The sequence below is a fragment of the Pangasianodon hypophthalmus genome, chromosome 13 (genome assembly GCF_027358585.1).
Source record: "Pangasianodon hypophthalmus isolate fPanHyp1 chromosome 13, fPanHyp1.pri, whole genome shotgun sequence".
Taxonomy (NCBI): domain Eukaryota; kingdom Metazoa; phylum Chordata; class Actinopteri; order Siluriformes; family Pangasiidae; genus Pangasianodon; species Pangasianodon hypophthalmus.
The window spans coordinates 205001-220000 of NC_069722.1; the positions used below are offsets into that span (position 1 = coordinate 205001).

The 15000-nt window shown below is 47.1% G+C and overlaps 2 protein-coding genes across 5 annotated transcripts in view; both read right to left on the minus strand.

Annotated features, from left to right (window-relative positions):
• The window catches only part of cpt1a2b (carnitine palmitoyltransferase 1A2b), a 52678-nt gene extending 49764 nt beyond the window's left edge, over positions 1-2914 (minus strand). For 2 of the 3 annotated variants that reach the window (XM_053239119.1, XM_053239117.1), the window contains exon 1: positions 2781-2914. In XM_053239119.1, coding sequence (XP_053095094.1) covers positions 2781-2875 — 95 coding nt within the window. In that variant the 5' untranslated portion in view covers positions 2876-2914. The remainder of the gene's footprint in view (positions 1-2780) is intronic. The other variant, XM_053239118.1, reaches the window with a different exon arrangement.
• A 1894-nt stretch (positions 2915-4808) lies between these two features.
• The window catches only part of brsk1b (BR serine/threonine kinase 1b), a 35070-nt gene continuing 24878 nt past the window's right edge, over positions 4809-15000 (minus strand). Inside the window, exons 12-19 of one of the 2 annotated variants that reach the window (XM_034310105.2) lie at positions 13347-13497; positions 12139-12199; positions 11131-11410; positions 10321-10369; positions 10080-10203; positions 9360-9561; positions 9187-9276; positions 4809-8704 (exon numbers count right to left, since the gene is read on the minus strand). In XM_034310105.2, coding sequence (XP_034165996.1) covers positions 8496-8704; positions 9187-9276; positions 9360-9561; positions 10080-10203; positions 10321-10369; positions 11131-11410; positions 12139-12199; positions 13347-13497 — 1166 coding nt within the window. In that variant the 3' untranslated portion in view covers positions 4809-8495. Of the gene's footprint in view, positions 8705-9186; positions 9277-9359; positions 9562-10079; positions 10204-10320; positions 10370-11130; positions 11729-12138; positions 12200-13346; positions 13498-15000 lie in introns of both variants that reach the window. The other variant, XM_034310104.2, reaches the window with a different exon arrangement.

A 15000-nucleotide genomic window follows, 5' to 3' on the forward strand; every position in this document is an offset into this window, starting at 1 on the left:
TAAAACACAGAGCTGTTCTCTTACTCCACACACACACACACACACACCTCATTGTGTACATTAACTTTATTCTAATTGCAGATTCTGAATGAAGCGTTTATTCGGATCCTAAACCGGCCCGTGTGTAAACAGAGTGTGTTTTATCTGCACGGTGCACGTAATCTGGGAGCTGGGTCAGTTTTTATCACACTGCTTCTGTTTTTAACGAGGTTTAATTTATTTCTGCCTCAGGAAAGTGTCACCTGAGTGTGAATTTTAAACAGACAGTGAGGAGAGGTGTGTGTGTGTGTGTGTGATCACAGTGACGTCGCTCAGCATTTCATATTAGTTATTTAGAGACAAGAAAATGCACAATTACACAACTTTACACCTTCTGCAGCAGGACTGAGTCAACTGTACAGGATATTACACTGCCACTGTATCCTGAGACTATTTCTACTCTATTCTATTTCTACTCTATTCTATTTTACATTAAACAATGTTAATGGTGATGATAATTAGAAAGTGGTTAAATTCAGCGGGTTTGTTGCTCAGCATTGAAAATGTTGTCCATGTGGATGTTACACAGCGATTTATAAAAGGATTATAAAAAAAAAAAAAAACGCTTTACTGCAGAATCGCCTAAAAATCCACCTTCCAGTGGAGATTTCACGACAGCTTCAGCTCCTCACTGCAGGGCTGCTGATGTTTTCCACCTCGTCCACTCTCTTTACACTCACACGGTGCGAAGACTCGCTTTCCTTCTTTACTGCCTCGCCCTTCTGGACCATTAAACCATTTATCGATATATTTTACTGTAAAAAAGTCAATATTACACTTTTACTGCATCTGTACTGACTTTACTGAGGTGACTGAGATTACAGCATCAAGAACACATCATGACTCAATCACACACACACACACACACACACACACACACACACACACTGATAGTGAAAGTAAACAACCACAAAGTTTTACCCAGCTATTATTTTTCTATTTTATGGATGATTGGGACATTCAGATTCCGCGTTCAGTCAGACAGAAGTGAGGAGGGTTTACACGCCGAGGTGTTTACAGCAACACGTCACAGAAACACGTCACCGAGTCACGTAACAGCAACACGTCACAGAGTAACGTCACAGCAACACGTCACTGAGTCACGTCACAGCAACACGTCACAGCAACACGTCACAGCAACACGTCACAGCAACACGTCACAGAAACACGTCACAGCAACACGTCACAGCAACACGTCACAGAAACACGTCACAGCAACACGTCACCGAGTAACGTCACAGCAACACGTCACAGCAACACGTCACAGCAACACGTCACTGATTGACACATTTTCAGGCTGTGTGTAAGCGGAGCTTGTGATTTGGGTGTGTGGTAATAAACACACTGCTGTTGTAATAAGACCATGTGACTTCCTGTTTCTGATTAAAATACTGGCACAGGGCTCAGCACATTATTATTATTATTATTATTATTATTATTATTATACTGTGAGCACGTCACTGTGCTGGTGTGTGAGTTTGCATCAGTTCTCTTTACATTACAATCAATCTGTTCAACATGACACACACATTAACACCTAATGAGGACACGCCCCAGACTGCACACACACACACACACACATACACACAAACACTCACACAAACACTCACTCTCACACACAGATTAGTGATCAGATGGAGGAGTGTGATTCATCCATAACACACACTTTATATCGTACTCTAACACATTAGATGTCATTCTGTCAGTGTGTGTGTGTGTGTGTGTGTGTGTGTGTGTGTGTGTGTATGGTGTGTGGTGTGTGTGTGTGTGTGTGTGTGTGTATGGTGTGGTGTGTGGTGTGTGTGTGGTGTGTGTGTGTGTGTGTGTGTGGTGGGCGTGTGTGTATGGTGTGTGGTGTGTGTGTGTGTGTGGTGGGCGTGTGTGTGTGGTGTGTGTGTGTGTGTGGTGGGCGTGTGTGTATGGTGTGTGTGTGTGTGTGTGTGTGGTGTGTGTATGGTGTGTGTGTGTGTGTATGGTGTGTGTATGGTGTGTGTGATGTGTGTGGTGTGTGTGTGTGTGGTGGGCGTGTGTGTATGGTGCGTGTGTATGGTGTGTGTGTGTGTGTGTATGGTGTGTGTGTGTGTGTGTGTGTGGTGTGTGTATGGTGTGTGTGTGTGTGTATGGTGTGTGTATGGTGTGTGTGATGTGTGTGGTGTGTGTGTGTGTGGTGGGCGTGTGTGTATGGTGCGTGTGTATGGTGTGTGTGTGTGTGTGTATGGTGTGTGTGTGGTGTGTGGTGTGTGTGTATGGTGTGTGGTGGGCGTGTGTGTGTGGTGTGTGTGTGTGTGTGTGTGTGTGTGTGTGTGTGTGTGTGTGTGTGTGGGCGTGTGTGTGGGCGTGTGCGCGCGCGCGCTTCTCTCAGCAGGTCTGAAGATGAAGGTGAAGATGAAGATGAAGGAGAGAAACCGGAAGTGCGTAGAGCTGAACAGAGTGGTGAAGTTGTGGACTTTCCTGTAGCTCCACTCGTCTTTAAGCTGCACTCTTCTCTCCTCTCTTCTCTCCTCTCTTCTCTCCTCTCTTTACTCCTCTCTTCACTCCTCTCTTTACTCCTCTCTTTACTCCCTCCTTTAACTCTGTGTTTTGTCCGGAATGAAAACTCTTCCTTTACTCCGTTTATTTATGTTAAATCTGTTAAATATTTCTGTTAAATGGATCATTTGTGGAGGAAAAGGTTTCTGAACGCTTCATGTGAAAGCGAGTCGCATTTCAGCTGCAACACATTAAGATGAAAAACTTCTTACCTGTAAACTTTAATCCGACTGAAGAGTGAAGTTCTGTTCTCTCTGCTCTTCTCCCCGCACAGGGCGTGTTCAAAAAACACACAACATGGCGTCATTTTCCCACCAACATTCCGACAGATCCCGCCTCCTGAGCTGCGATTGCGCACGCTGATTGGCTACTCAGTAGCAGCCTTTATAAACTTTTAGTTGTGTCTCAGGGACATTTGCATAAACTATAAACGTAATATTGCTTATTTATCTATCTATCTATCTATCTATCAGTTAAGCCCCACCCACTCCCCCACTCCCCCTCCCACTCCCCTGAATATATTTAATTGTTTTCATAATTTTTTATTTATTCTAAACTCTTTTTAAAGCATGCCCCGCCCCCCGCCCCGCCCCGCCCCCCGGGAAAAGAGAAAGCGTTACCAGGCGAGTGGTCCATTTTTTTCTTCATGATGTTTATTGTTTTATTTATCACAGGCAATAATAATAGTGCACTTTTTATTTGAATTATAATACAGACATTTCATTTTCCTCCTTCATGGTTTTTTCTCCCCCCAAAATTAAACGACTTTCATCGTCATTTGAAAAACATGGTTTCTACTGTGCTGTGGGGGGTATGTAGGGGGGGTGTAAGGGGGTATGTAGGGGGGGGGGTGTGGGGGGGGGCGTGTAAGGGGGTATGTAGGGGGGGTATGTAGGGGGGGTGTAAGGGGGTATGTAGGGGGGGTATGTGGGGGGGGGCGTGTAAGGGGGTATGTAGGGGGGGTATGTAGGGGGGGGGTGTAAGGGGGTATGTAGGGGGGGTATGTGGGGGGGGGTGTAAGGGGGTATGTGGGGGGGGCATGTAAGGGGGTATGTAGGGGGGGTATGTGGGGGGGGTGTGTAAGGGGGTATGTAGGGGGGGGCGTGTAAGGGGGTATGTAGGGGGGGTATGTGGGGGGGGTGTAAGGGGGTATGTAGGGGGGGTATGTGGGGGGGTATGTGGGGGGGGCATGTAAGGGGGTATGTAGGGGGGGTATGTAGGGGGGGGTGTAGGGGGGGTATGTAGGGGGGGCGTGTAAGGGGGTATGTAGGGGGGGTGTAAGGGGGTATGTAGGGGGGGGTATGTGGGGGGGGGCATGTAAGGGGGTATGTAGGGGGGGTATGTGGGGGGGGTATGTAAGGGGGTATGTAGGGGGGCGTGTAAGGGGGTATGTAGGGGGGGTATGTGGGGGGGGCATGTAAGGGGGTATGTAGGGGGGGCGTGTAAGGGGGTATGTAGGGGGGGTATGTGGGGGGGGCATGTAAGGGGATATGTAGGGGGGGCGTGTAAGGGGGTATGTAGGGGGGGTATGTGGGGGGGGCATGTAAGGGGGTATGTAGGGGGGGTATGTGGGGGGGGGCGTGTAAGGGGGTATGTAGGGGGGGCATGTAGGGGGGGTATGTGGGGGGGGCATGTAAGGGGGTATGTAGGGGGGGCGTGTAAGGGGGTATGTAGGGGGGGTATGTAAGGGGGTATGTAGGGGGGGTATGTGGGGGGGGCATGTAAGGGGGTATGTAGGGGGGGTATGTAGGGGGGGTATGTAAGGGGGGTATGTAGGGGGGGGTGTAAGGGGGTATGTAGGGGGGGTATGTGGGGGGGCATGTAAGGGGGTATGTAGGGGGGGTATGTAAGGGGGGGGTGTAAGGGGGTATGTAGGGGGGGTATGTGGGGGGGCATGTAAGGGGGTATGTAGGGGGGGTATGTAGGGGGGGCGTGTAAGGGGGTATGTAGGGGGGGTATGTGGGGGGGGTATGTGGGGGGGGCATGTAAGGGGGTATGTAGGGGGGGTATGTGGGGGGGGTATGTAGGGGGGTATGTAGGGGGGGGGTGTGTAAGGGGGTATGTAGGGGAGTACAGATTTACAATCTTATCTGATATAATCAATAACAATGACGGAGATAATCAATAATCATCATAAGTACAGCATGGATAAAGAACAAAGAGGAGAGTAATGTGTGCTGCTTACAGCAAGTGGGGTATGTGGGGTGAGGGGGGGGGGTGAGGGGGTAATTGGGGTGTGGGGGGGTGAGGGGGGGTGGGGGGGTAATTGGGGTGTGGGGGGGCAGGCAGGGAGGATTATGATATAAAAAGGAAAAAGTATAATAATGAGAAAGATACATACATGAGGTATATAAATGGTGATACACGTGTGAAGGAGACGATTGTGAGAACTGAATTGTGTGCATGTGTGAGAAGACGGAGTGGCGTACGGAGAGGACAGCAGAGGGACATTCAGAGCTGATGACAGTGAGGACGCAGGCGTACGGCGAGGACGGCAGAGGGACATTCAGAGCTGATGACAGTGAGGACGCAGGCGTACGGAGAGGACAGCAGAGGGACATTCAGAGCTGATGACAGTGAGGACGCAGGCGTACGGAGAGGACAGCAGAGGGACATTCAGAGCTGATGACAGTGAGGACGCAGGCGTACGGCGAGGACAGCAGAGGGACATTCAGAGCTGATGACAGTGAGGACGCAGGCGTACGGAGAGGACAGCAGAGGGACATTCAGAGCTGATGACAGTGAGGACGCAGGCGTACGGCGAGGACGGCAGAGGGACATTCAGAGCTGATGACAGTGAGGACGCAGGCGTACGGAGAGGACGGCAGAGGGACATTCAGAGCTGATGACAGTGAGGACGCAGGCGTACGGAGAGGACGGCAGAGGGACATTCAGAGCTGATGACAGTGAGGACGCAGGCGTACGGAGAGGACGGCAGAGGGACATTCAGAGCTGATGACAGTGAGGACGCAGGCGTACGGAGAGGACGGCAGAGGGACATTCAGAGCTGATGACAGTGAGGACGCAGGCGTACGGCGAGGACAGCAGAGGGACATTCAGAGCTGATGACAGTGAGGACGCAGGCGTACGGCGAGGACAGCAGAGGGACATTCAGAGCTGATGACAGTGAGGACGCAGGCGTACGGCGAGGACAGCAGAGGGACATTCAGAGCTGATGATGGAGGTGTGATAGACGTGTGTATAATTTGGTTTCACATTCACTCATGGCCGAGTATTCACAACACCTGCGCCTCTCTCCTCTCCGTATACACACACACACACACACACACACACAAACTCGAGGTAACCTCCTCTCTGATCAGATGCATGATTTGTGCAGGTTGCAGTGTGTGTGTGTGTGTGTGTGTGTGTGTGTGTGTGTGTGTGTGTGTGTAGAAGCTCTCAGAATCCGGGTCGGTGTTCTACATGGACAGCTCGTGATTAAGGCATTTCGAGTGTTCAGTAACTCATTAACTCCACACAGGATCCTGTCCTTCACTCTGTCCTTCACTCTGTCCTTCACTCTGTCCTTCACTCTGTCCTTCCGTCCTTCTGTCCGTCAGCAGGTCAGCTCCGTCGCCTCGCCTTTATTCCTCACGTCACTGTGCAGGACCACGTCAGCTTTGTGCTCTTCACAAGTCTCTCTTTGTGACAGTGTGTTTTATTGTGTGACGCTGCTACAGAGCCACAGTTTAACAAAATAAAAACAGGATTTTGGGATAAAGTTGGAATCGATTTCAAGGAATTCAGTCGTCCGGTCTACTGCAAGGACTTGTGTTGTCATTTCTTAGAATAAAGTTGCGGAATATTGGGAGAATTGTGAGTAAACGTGTGAACAGGAAACGTCATCGTGTGGATTTAGTGACAAACCTCCGGCGTGTGAGCACTGTGACACTCCGTTTATCAGGAAGCTGAATCCACCGTGTGGGAAAAGTTACTGCGAGTTTATTTTAGAAAAAAAAACACAAAGTTTTCAGATCTGCCTCTTCAGTTGAAGCAGAAATTTCAGTATTTATCTGAAATGAAATTTAACATTCTAACATTGTGACTTTATTGTTCTAACATTATGATCTTATTTTTTATTTAAAGGACTTCATTCTCATAAAATTAAGACTTTATTCTCGTAGCAGTAGACGTTTCAACTTTCCTCCTCAAAACCTCACAACTTCATTCCTGAACCTTTCGAGTCCTTTTACGTGGCTATAAAACACAACTGTAGCCGTGACAGTATTGCTATCGTCCAGATTTAGGAGGAAGATATTTTATTTTTCATGTTTTTATTGGAGATAAACAGAGGAACGATGATAAACTGGTGTATATTGTGTTACTGGGGTGTGCAGTAGGAATGAAACCCTAAACCGTTATTTTTTATTACTCAGGTGTAGATCTATCAGAGGGGGAGGGGCTTAAAGAGAGAGAGAGCGAGAGCAAGAGTGTGTGTGTGTGTGTGTGTGTGTGTGTGTATGAATACTGCTCACATTCAGTACATGGATCTGTCTCTCAGAGTGTTTGCTTTGGGTTTTTGTGGTTAACATTCTCAATGATGCTGAAGAAGCCAGAGCTTCACTTCTCCTCATTTTCCTCTTCCTCCTCTTCCTCCTCCTCTTCGAGAGTCAGTTCAGTTTATAAACTTTTTATTTCTTCGTGATTTTTCCAAATATTTACTGCCAGGAATATCTGAGGTGTGAAATTCTTCTCCAAGTCCTTTTTCTCTTCTTCACTTGTCGCCATTGTTTTTTTATTTTTCCTTAAATAAATGAAGTGAAATGAGAAAGTAGAACAGAAACACAAACAGAACTGAAATTGCAGCTTAAAGGTAAAACTTTTGCAGCATCATTTTAATGTCTGGAAACAAAACGAACGAGACAATTTTCCGTCTTATGCTTCATTTGTTCACTTCTGAAACGCCTGCCGACTCTACAGCACCCATTTAAATAAATAAATAAATAAATAAATAAATAACACATTTAAAATAAATGCACTCAAATCTTAAATTAAATAAATACTTTTAAAATAGCTTTTTTTGTTTGTTCATCTTTGACATTCACTGGATTGGATTTGTTCACGCTGATGTTGGCAGATTTTAGTCTGTTGTTGTTTTGGACTCTGAGCTGGTCGTCTCCTCGTCCTGTGTGATTATGGAGGGATAAAAGGACGATTAAATATCAGCTGATTAAACCGTGCCTGTGCTCGGAGGCTGTGTTGCGGTTTGACTTGCTTTCACAGAGCAAATCCTCTACATATGCTTCACTTTTATCATCTACACTTTTCTTTTGAAGATACAGAAACGTCGCTCAGGCCCAACCGTGACGTCCGCCTTGTTCTCTCGCTCGAAAAGTAATTTGGCGCGAGACTCGGTTCTGTCTGCGCACCAATCCACATTTCCTCCACGTGTTCCTGGAGCACACAAATCCGGATCAGTCTCTTAGTTTCGTTAATATCGAGTCTTCAGGAAGCCAGTCGACATCAGGGACATTTCTGTGTGTTTGGAAAAGGAGTTTTCTTTGATGATAGTGATGATGAGGTGATGATGATGAAAACGAGACAATCGCACCTTCCCCACCTCCGTCCAGGTGATCAGTAACTAATCTGTACGTGGTATAGCTTAGGCTTGAGATGTTCAGTGTAAATTATTTAATGTTAACTTCAAGTCTGTTCGGATTTGAGATCCTCTGCACGCTCGAGGTGAGTGACATCATATTTCCGGCTCTTTGAGCGCTTCTCAGGTTTGCAGGTGATTCGTGGTGTCGGTGAGTAAGAACATCCGTTTCCTCTTCAATATGCTCCTAGTTTTCTCCCAGCTGCGCTGGAGCTACAGGTTTTACCGATGAGTCGGGGTCTGTGACTGGGGGATTGTGGGATTTTCTGGGTGAGGGGTGGGGGAGAACAGAGTCAAAGCTCCATATCTGTGTTTCCGGAGAGTTCTCTCAAGGCTGAGACTGGGTTCCGTTGGACGACAGGAGGCGGGTCTTGTCCTTACCCGACCCCTTGCGCTGGATGACGCTACCACTGCCGCCTGTACCTGCACCGTCTGCACGCTCCGCCCTCTCGCTGCGTTCTCCGCCCCCTTCAGAGCGGCGTGAGTTCTGGCGAGTGGGAGTGCCAGGGGGATGAGAGGAGATCCCGTTCTTCTCATCTGTTAAAGACAAACGGTCAGGACTTGCTAAAATGGGTCCAAATTTCAATTAATATCACAGTGATCTACACGATTAACGCTGTGGTAGGTGTGGCAGACCAAACACGAATAAAACCTGCACGACAGATCGGATAAAATAATGAAAAATAAGTATTAACTGATTATTATATATTATAATATTCTGATAACATACTTTTCCTAAACTCACAGGTATCATTAGTACTTCATCTGTGTGTTTTATAAAAAGAAACTGAACAGCATTTAAACAGCTTTATTAAAAGTAGCTGATCCCGTGCGGAACAACTGCCCGAGGTTTTTGCCCTATTGTTGTGAGATTATTTATATTTTTGTGTATTGTGTATTGCTGTGAGTTTGTCATCAGCTGAGTGATTTTTGGTGTTAGTGTAAAACAGGTGCTGGTAAGTGGACACACACTCGTGCAGTCCTCTGCAGCCGAGTGTGTGTGGATGCAGTGCTCTCACCGGCGAGGGCCTGCACAGACGGCTGGTCATGAGTACTGAGCAGCTGAGCCTGAATCGTCTCCACCACTCTCTTAAACCTGCGACTAGGACCTGACGAGCAGAAACACACACAACGCGATCAGAACAGTACATTACTCAGAGAACACACACAGACTCCTGATAAAGCAGTGCACCTGAGATGAGGGTAAAGGTGACGCTATAGATTCCAGTCTCCCTTTTTCCCTCTCTCTCCCGCTCTCGTTCCCGCTCTGCCTCGGAGAAGGTGATGTCCACCTGGAATTTAATGGGCTTCTGGAAGACGGAGGAACCACCGGAGGTTTTGTACTCTGCACGGAAACTCGTTTGGGAGATTACACTGTGGCTCAGCGACGGGATCTGAGGAACAGAGACAGACGTTATGCTGAAAAACCCGAGCAGCGAAGAGAAAGGAAGTAAGAGACAGGAACAGGAAGAAGGGATGGGAATAGAGCAAAAAGGAGAGGGGAATCAAAGAAGGGAAATAGCTGGGGTGGGAAAAGAAGTGAAGGGAAAAGAAAAAAAGAGAAGGGAAAGAAGGGACAGGATGGGAAGGAAAGAGAAGGAAAGGGAAAAAGAAACAAAGGCATGGGATGGTAAGAAAAAGAAGGAGTGAGAAGAAATGGGAAGGGGTGCGAAAGGAAGGAAAGAAGTGATGGGATGAAAAGGGAAGAGAAGAAAAAACAATAAAATAAGGAAGGGAAAGGAAAGGGATAGCATAGATAGAGATGAGTGAAGGAATGAGAATAGAAAGGAATGAATAATAAGGGAAAGGAAGTGATGGGATGAGAAGGGAAGGTGTAGAAAAGGGGAACAGAAGAAAACAGAAGATAAGACAGGAATAAATGAGGAAAGAGAACAGAAGCTGGACCACTAACTGATAGAAAGGCGTGGACGATGTCAGCCTTGATAGAGCTCAGAGGTTTGTCTCGGATCACGACAAAAATCTGCTCCTCTTTTTCCAGACTGATGAAGTTCCCAAACCAAGACTTCTTAGCCAACCTAAAAAGGACAGAGGACAGAGTTATCACACACACACACACACACACACCTAACATATGTCCAACTCATACTAGAAAGCACTCAATCATCTCATCACTCCTGCTCTTCATTACTCACTCTGGGCTCGACTCCGGGGTTAGGCTGGACATGTCCTCTGATGTAGGAACTACAGAAACAGAAAGAAGTCAGGCATTCCTCCTAAGAACCTGGGAAACTAGCCACACTGCGTAATGCTTGTATTCATAATTTAGAAAATCATAAATGATGCTGACAAATATATTAATAACGCAAAGGTTGTTGTTCTGTGGACTGTACGATTACTCATATTTTTATATTAACTTTATAACCTAGTGAGGAGCGGTGTAACTGCAAGAAGAGGCGGGGTCAGGATAATAATAATAATAATAATAATAATCAGTTATTAAGAGGTGTGGTTACGCTTGCTGCTGAGATATCTAATCAAATCAGTTTCTCTCTTTCATTTAAAAGACAATGTGTGCCAGCAGCACAGTGATACAGCACAGCGCCTTCATACTGATACACGATTAAATTTCACTTAGACGATTTATTAATTCTGTTCATTTGAACTGTCAGTTTTAAATTTCACAATTAAGCCGGAAGGAAATCCACCCGGTCACAGGGAGAGCAGGTGAGAGCTCAGGGTCGAACCCTGGGCCCTGGAGAGGTGAGGTCATTCAGTCAGTTGTATGTGGTTCATATTTGGATGTAGTAGTCTATATATAGTGAAGTGTAGCAACATAAAAAGTGAACATTAACAAAACCGGACTGTAGAAAATTAAACAGAGCTCTGAGTCAGAAACGTACGCTGTGGACATTGTGTCTGCACTAACAGGGAAGTTGACAGGCGGTAGTATCAGTTAAAACCCTTATCCCACAGTGTGTCGCGTCTCGCGTCTCGCGTCTCACCCTGCAGCTTGCGGCGGTGGAAGCGTGGTGAGCCCAGCAGGTTGTTCTTGAACGAGTTGAGACGACTCCTCCAGTGGGCGGAGCTACTAGCAGCCATTCCACCACCTGCGCCGGGGCTGGAGGGGGGAGTGAGGGACAGGGAGCCGCCCCCTGCACTGCTGCCAGCCCCGCCCCCTTCAGCCCGCGAGGAGGAGGAGGAGGAAGAGGAGGACGGTGGGGTGGGAGGGGGGTGCTGAGGGGTTCCAAGGGGGGTGGGAAGCGGGGAATCCTGGGGCGTGACCTGCGACACATGGGCAGAGTTAGGATAGATGGACTTAGTGACAGACTTCAGGACGGAGGGAGCGGGGAAGAAGAAGAAACGAGGGATGGGGGAGAGGAGTGGAGACGGAGAAGGGGAGGGGGAGGGCGGCGTCTGCAGGGGGAGAGACTTCATAGACTGCAGATGCGGCCGCTCGGTCGCCGCCTTGGATGGAAGCGTCTGGGTTTTTGGGTCAGGCACGCGCTGGGCTGCCCGAGGGGTGTGGCCGCTTCCCGCTTTGGGATCTTTGGCTTGGGTGGCGGAGGCGACCTCGGATTGGCTGAACGTGAAAACCGGACTCTGACGAGGCGGGAGAGAAAGGGGACAGAGGGATGGAGGAGGACAGAAGAATGGAGAGGTGAAGAGAACAGCAATGAGGATGAGAGTTAATGAGAGCTATGGCTCATGATTAGCAAGAACAGAGTTACACTGAGCGTGGAAACAATCAGGAAAATGACGCACAGTTCGAACAGAAGGAGAATGTTTCACAGGAAATTGTTAATATTTGTTATTGTGTTAGCAGAGAGTTAATGAATAAACTGTGCAGTGTGTGTGTGTGTGTGTGTGTGTGTGTGGGGCAGGTCCATGGTATGACTCATGACTCTGAATGGAACAGTGTGAAGTAGATGAACACTAATAAAACACAGCAGCTATATTCACATCAGGCTGATTGTCTTGTGCACACAGAGTAAACGCGGAGTGTGACTTACTCTCGGGCTGCTCAGGGGGCTGGAGGACAGACCGGTCGAGGCTCCGCTCACTGAGCGAGATCTGCTCACACACACACACACACACACACACACACACAGGAAACACTCAGTCACACAGAGTACACACAGGTATACACTGTGTGTGTGTTATCTTTACACATGTGTACGTGTCAGCTCAGGCTCTGCACTTCACTTCACCTTTCATTGTTCGTCGCTGATGTTTACAGTCTCAGAAATAATGTGTTTACGAGGAGGATTATGTTCTGAAAGTACTCCAGCGTTTGTTCAGTCACAGTGACATTGTCTTTCTGCTGTGTAGCAACAGACAACAAACAGAAACACGGCTCTAATTTCACACACACATACCTTTTTGCAGTGTGAGTGTGTGTGTGTGTGTGTGTGTGTGTGTGTGTGTGCAGCGAGAGAGCAGATGTGTTGTAGTGGTGTATGGCGTACTGATCAGGATGATGCAGCAGAACATACAGCAAAAATATTCTAAATTTTCATTACATTAACTTTAATCTTAAGTGTAGTGTGCTGACCCGGGAATAAGAGACCCAGGTGCCTGATATAGCACCCTATTCCCTACTCCCTATTCCCTACTCCCTACTCCCTATTCCCAACTCCCTATTCCCTATTCCCAACTCCCTACTCCCTATTCCCTACTCCCTATTCCCAACCCCATATTCCCTACTCCCTATTCCCAACTCCCTACTCCATATTCCCTATTCCCAACTCCTTATTCCCTATTCCCAACTCCTTATTCCCTACTCCATATTCCCTATTCCCTACTCCCTATTCCCAACTCCTTATTCCCTACTCCATATTCCCTATTCCCAACTCCCTATTCCCTATTCCCAACTCATTATTCCCTACTCCATATTCCCTATTCCCAACTCCCTACTCCCTATTCCCTACCCCATATTCCCAACTCCCTATTCCCTTTTCCCTACACAGTACATCAGAGTGCTTTATCTTCTAGACTACATCATGTGGATGCTAAACAACTGCGATGCATTGTGGGATTTAGAGAAATGAATTGGACATGAATATAAATGAGCACAAGCCCTAATCACTGCACTAAACCGTGAACAGGGCCTGGTTTTGCACAAAGAGTAGTCTATTTCTTCTTTCACAGAGTCATCAAGGCTGGAACGTTGAACATGACCTGACCATCACAAGCCTGAGAAATATTCTAGAGTTTTGACCTCTGGCTGTGTGCGGAGGTGTCGAGGGCTCGGCGGGGCGGGGTCGGGGAGCCCTGATCCGTCACACTCAGCACCTCCAGGCTCTTCCTCTCCGGCCGGCAGCGGCCATGACGGGTCAGCATGGGAGAGTCCACACGTTTACGGGGAGGATCTGAACACACCACATACATACAACACACATCACATCTATATCAGATAAAACACATCATATAACCGTATATATTTCACACATTACTCTCACTGTAGCCTTATTCAGACAGCATTAGTGTCTCAGAGAGAAATCTGTAATAAAATGTCCTCCTCAGCTGATGTTTGTGCTGTTTGTGTTTGTAGATCTGTAACGATCATATCAGTCAACTGCTGGAGAGACGCTCTGAATAAACGCTGCACATTTGAAGAGTTAAAACTACTCATTTTACATGTTCCCAACCCCATATTCCCTACTCCCTATTCCCAACTCCCTATTCCCTATTCCCTATTCCCTACTCCCTATTCCCAACTCCCTACTCCCTATTCCCAACTCCCTACTCCCTATTCCCTACTCCCCATTCCCTACTCCCTATTCCCAACTCCCTATTCCCAACTCCCCATTCCCTACTCCCTATTCCCAACTCCCTATTCCCAACTCCCCATTCCCTACTCCCTATTCCCTACTCCCTATTCCCAACTCCCTACTCCCTATTCCCTACTCCCCATTCCCTACTCCCTATTCCCTACTCCCTATTCCCAACTCCCTACTCCCTATTCCCTACTCCCCATTCCCTACTCCCTATTCCCAACTCCCTATTCCCAACTCCTTATTCCCTATTCCCAACTCCTTATTCCCTACTCCATATTCCCTATTCCCAACTCCTTATTCCCTACTCCATATTCCCTATTCCCAACTCCCTATTCCCAACTCCTTATTCCCTACTCCATATTCCCTATTCCCAACTCCCTATTCCCAACTCCTTATTCCCTACTCCATATTCCCTATTCCCAACTCTCTATTCCCTATTCCCAACTCATTATTCCCTACTCCATATTCCCTATTCCCAACTCCCTACTCCCTATTCCCTACCCCATATTCCCAACCTCACGCCACAAGAACAGCTTCTTCCCCGCTGCAGTCAGCCTGCTGAACAGCGCCCCAATTCCCCCCAGGTGACCCCCCCCAACCTACTGACAGTCACTCTCCCCTCTGAAGCTGCAACTTTTCTATCTCCCATGTACACTCACTTTTTCTGTACATAACGATTTATATTTTTGATTTAATATATTCTATCTTCTGCTGTTTACATATTTCATACTTATATATAGCATGTTCATCTTGCACCATGGTCTCTGCACTTTAGTATTTGCTTTACCCTTGTTATTGCGTTGCATTTTTGTATTTTTGTATTCTTCATTTCGTCTCCCCCTTGACTTTATATCTTTGATTCTGTGTTTGCACCTGACATCAAGACAAATTCCTAGTACTGTAGAGTGTCCTTTACTGTACCTGGCAATAAATCGTTTCTGATTCTGATTCTAAAGTTTATATTACACTGCAAAACTGTTCATAGCTTCAATCCTTATCACATTTGGCCGTCTCTACTGTAATAAAAACCTTTATAAACCTCAGATTCTATTTCCTTAAACATCACAATCTGAAACACTTTACAGCATGAACAGT